Source organism: Eimeria mitis, genomic scaffold (genome assembly GCF_000499745.2).
Source record: "Eimeria mitis Houghton genomic scaffold, Emh_scaff165, whole genome shotgun sequence".
Lineage (NCBI taxonomy): Eukaryota > Apicomplexa > Conoidasida > Eucoccidiorida > Eimeriidae > Eimeria > Eimeria mitis.
The window spans coordinates 18,305-18,800 of record NW_013569966.1 but is presented as its reverse complement, the minus strand read 5'-3'; the positions used below and the strand labels follow the sequence as shown (position 1 = coordinate 18,800).

Sequence of the window (496 nt, the reverse complement as noted above, 5' to 3'; positions counted from 1 at the left end):
TTATTAGGGCCTTTCCCTGCTGCAGCAACTCCATCTGTCGGGATGCTTGCTGCTGCAGCTGCTGCAGCTGGTGCTGTAACTGCTCCTGCTCCTGCTGCTCCTGCTGCTGCTGCTGCTGCTGCTGCTGCTGCTCCTGCTGCTGCTCCTGCTGCTGCTGCTGCTGCTGCTGCGAGTCATCTTTTGCTGCTGCTGTCTGCTGCAGCAGCTGCGGATCTCTCTGTGCGTTTCCTTCACTACTGTCTCCTCTTTCCTGCTGCTCTCCCTGTTCCTTCTGCTGCTGCTGTCCCTTCTGCTGCTGCTGCTGCTGCTGCTGCTGCTGGAGCAGTTTGTGCTTTTGCTGCAGCAGCAGCAGCTGCGCCTTGGTGTTGATGGCGTCTCTCTCTACATATCGCAGCTGGCAGCTGAGGTGCGCGGCCTTCGCGCGCAGTATGTGGCTGCTGATGGACTCCAGCAGCACAAACAAAGCATCGTAGCTCTGAGACAACGAAACACCAGC

General features: G+C 58.7%; 1 protein-coding gene across 1 annotated transcript in view; it reads right to left on the bottom strand.

Moving 5' to 3' along the window:
• EMH_0001460 (AT hook motif-containing protein, putative) overlaps nucleotides 1-496 on the bottom strand; it is a gene marked incomplete at both ends in the record, with an annotated part of 5,387 nt that overhangs the window by 946 nt on the left and 3,945 nt on the right. The window contains 2 exons of the mRNA XM_013495588.1: nucleotides 3-437; nucleotides 493-496. Of these exons, the coding sequence (XP_013351042.1) occupies nucleotides 3-437; nucleotides 493-496 (439 nt within the window). The remainder of the gene's footprint in view (nucleotides 1-2; nucleotides 438-492) is intronic.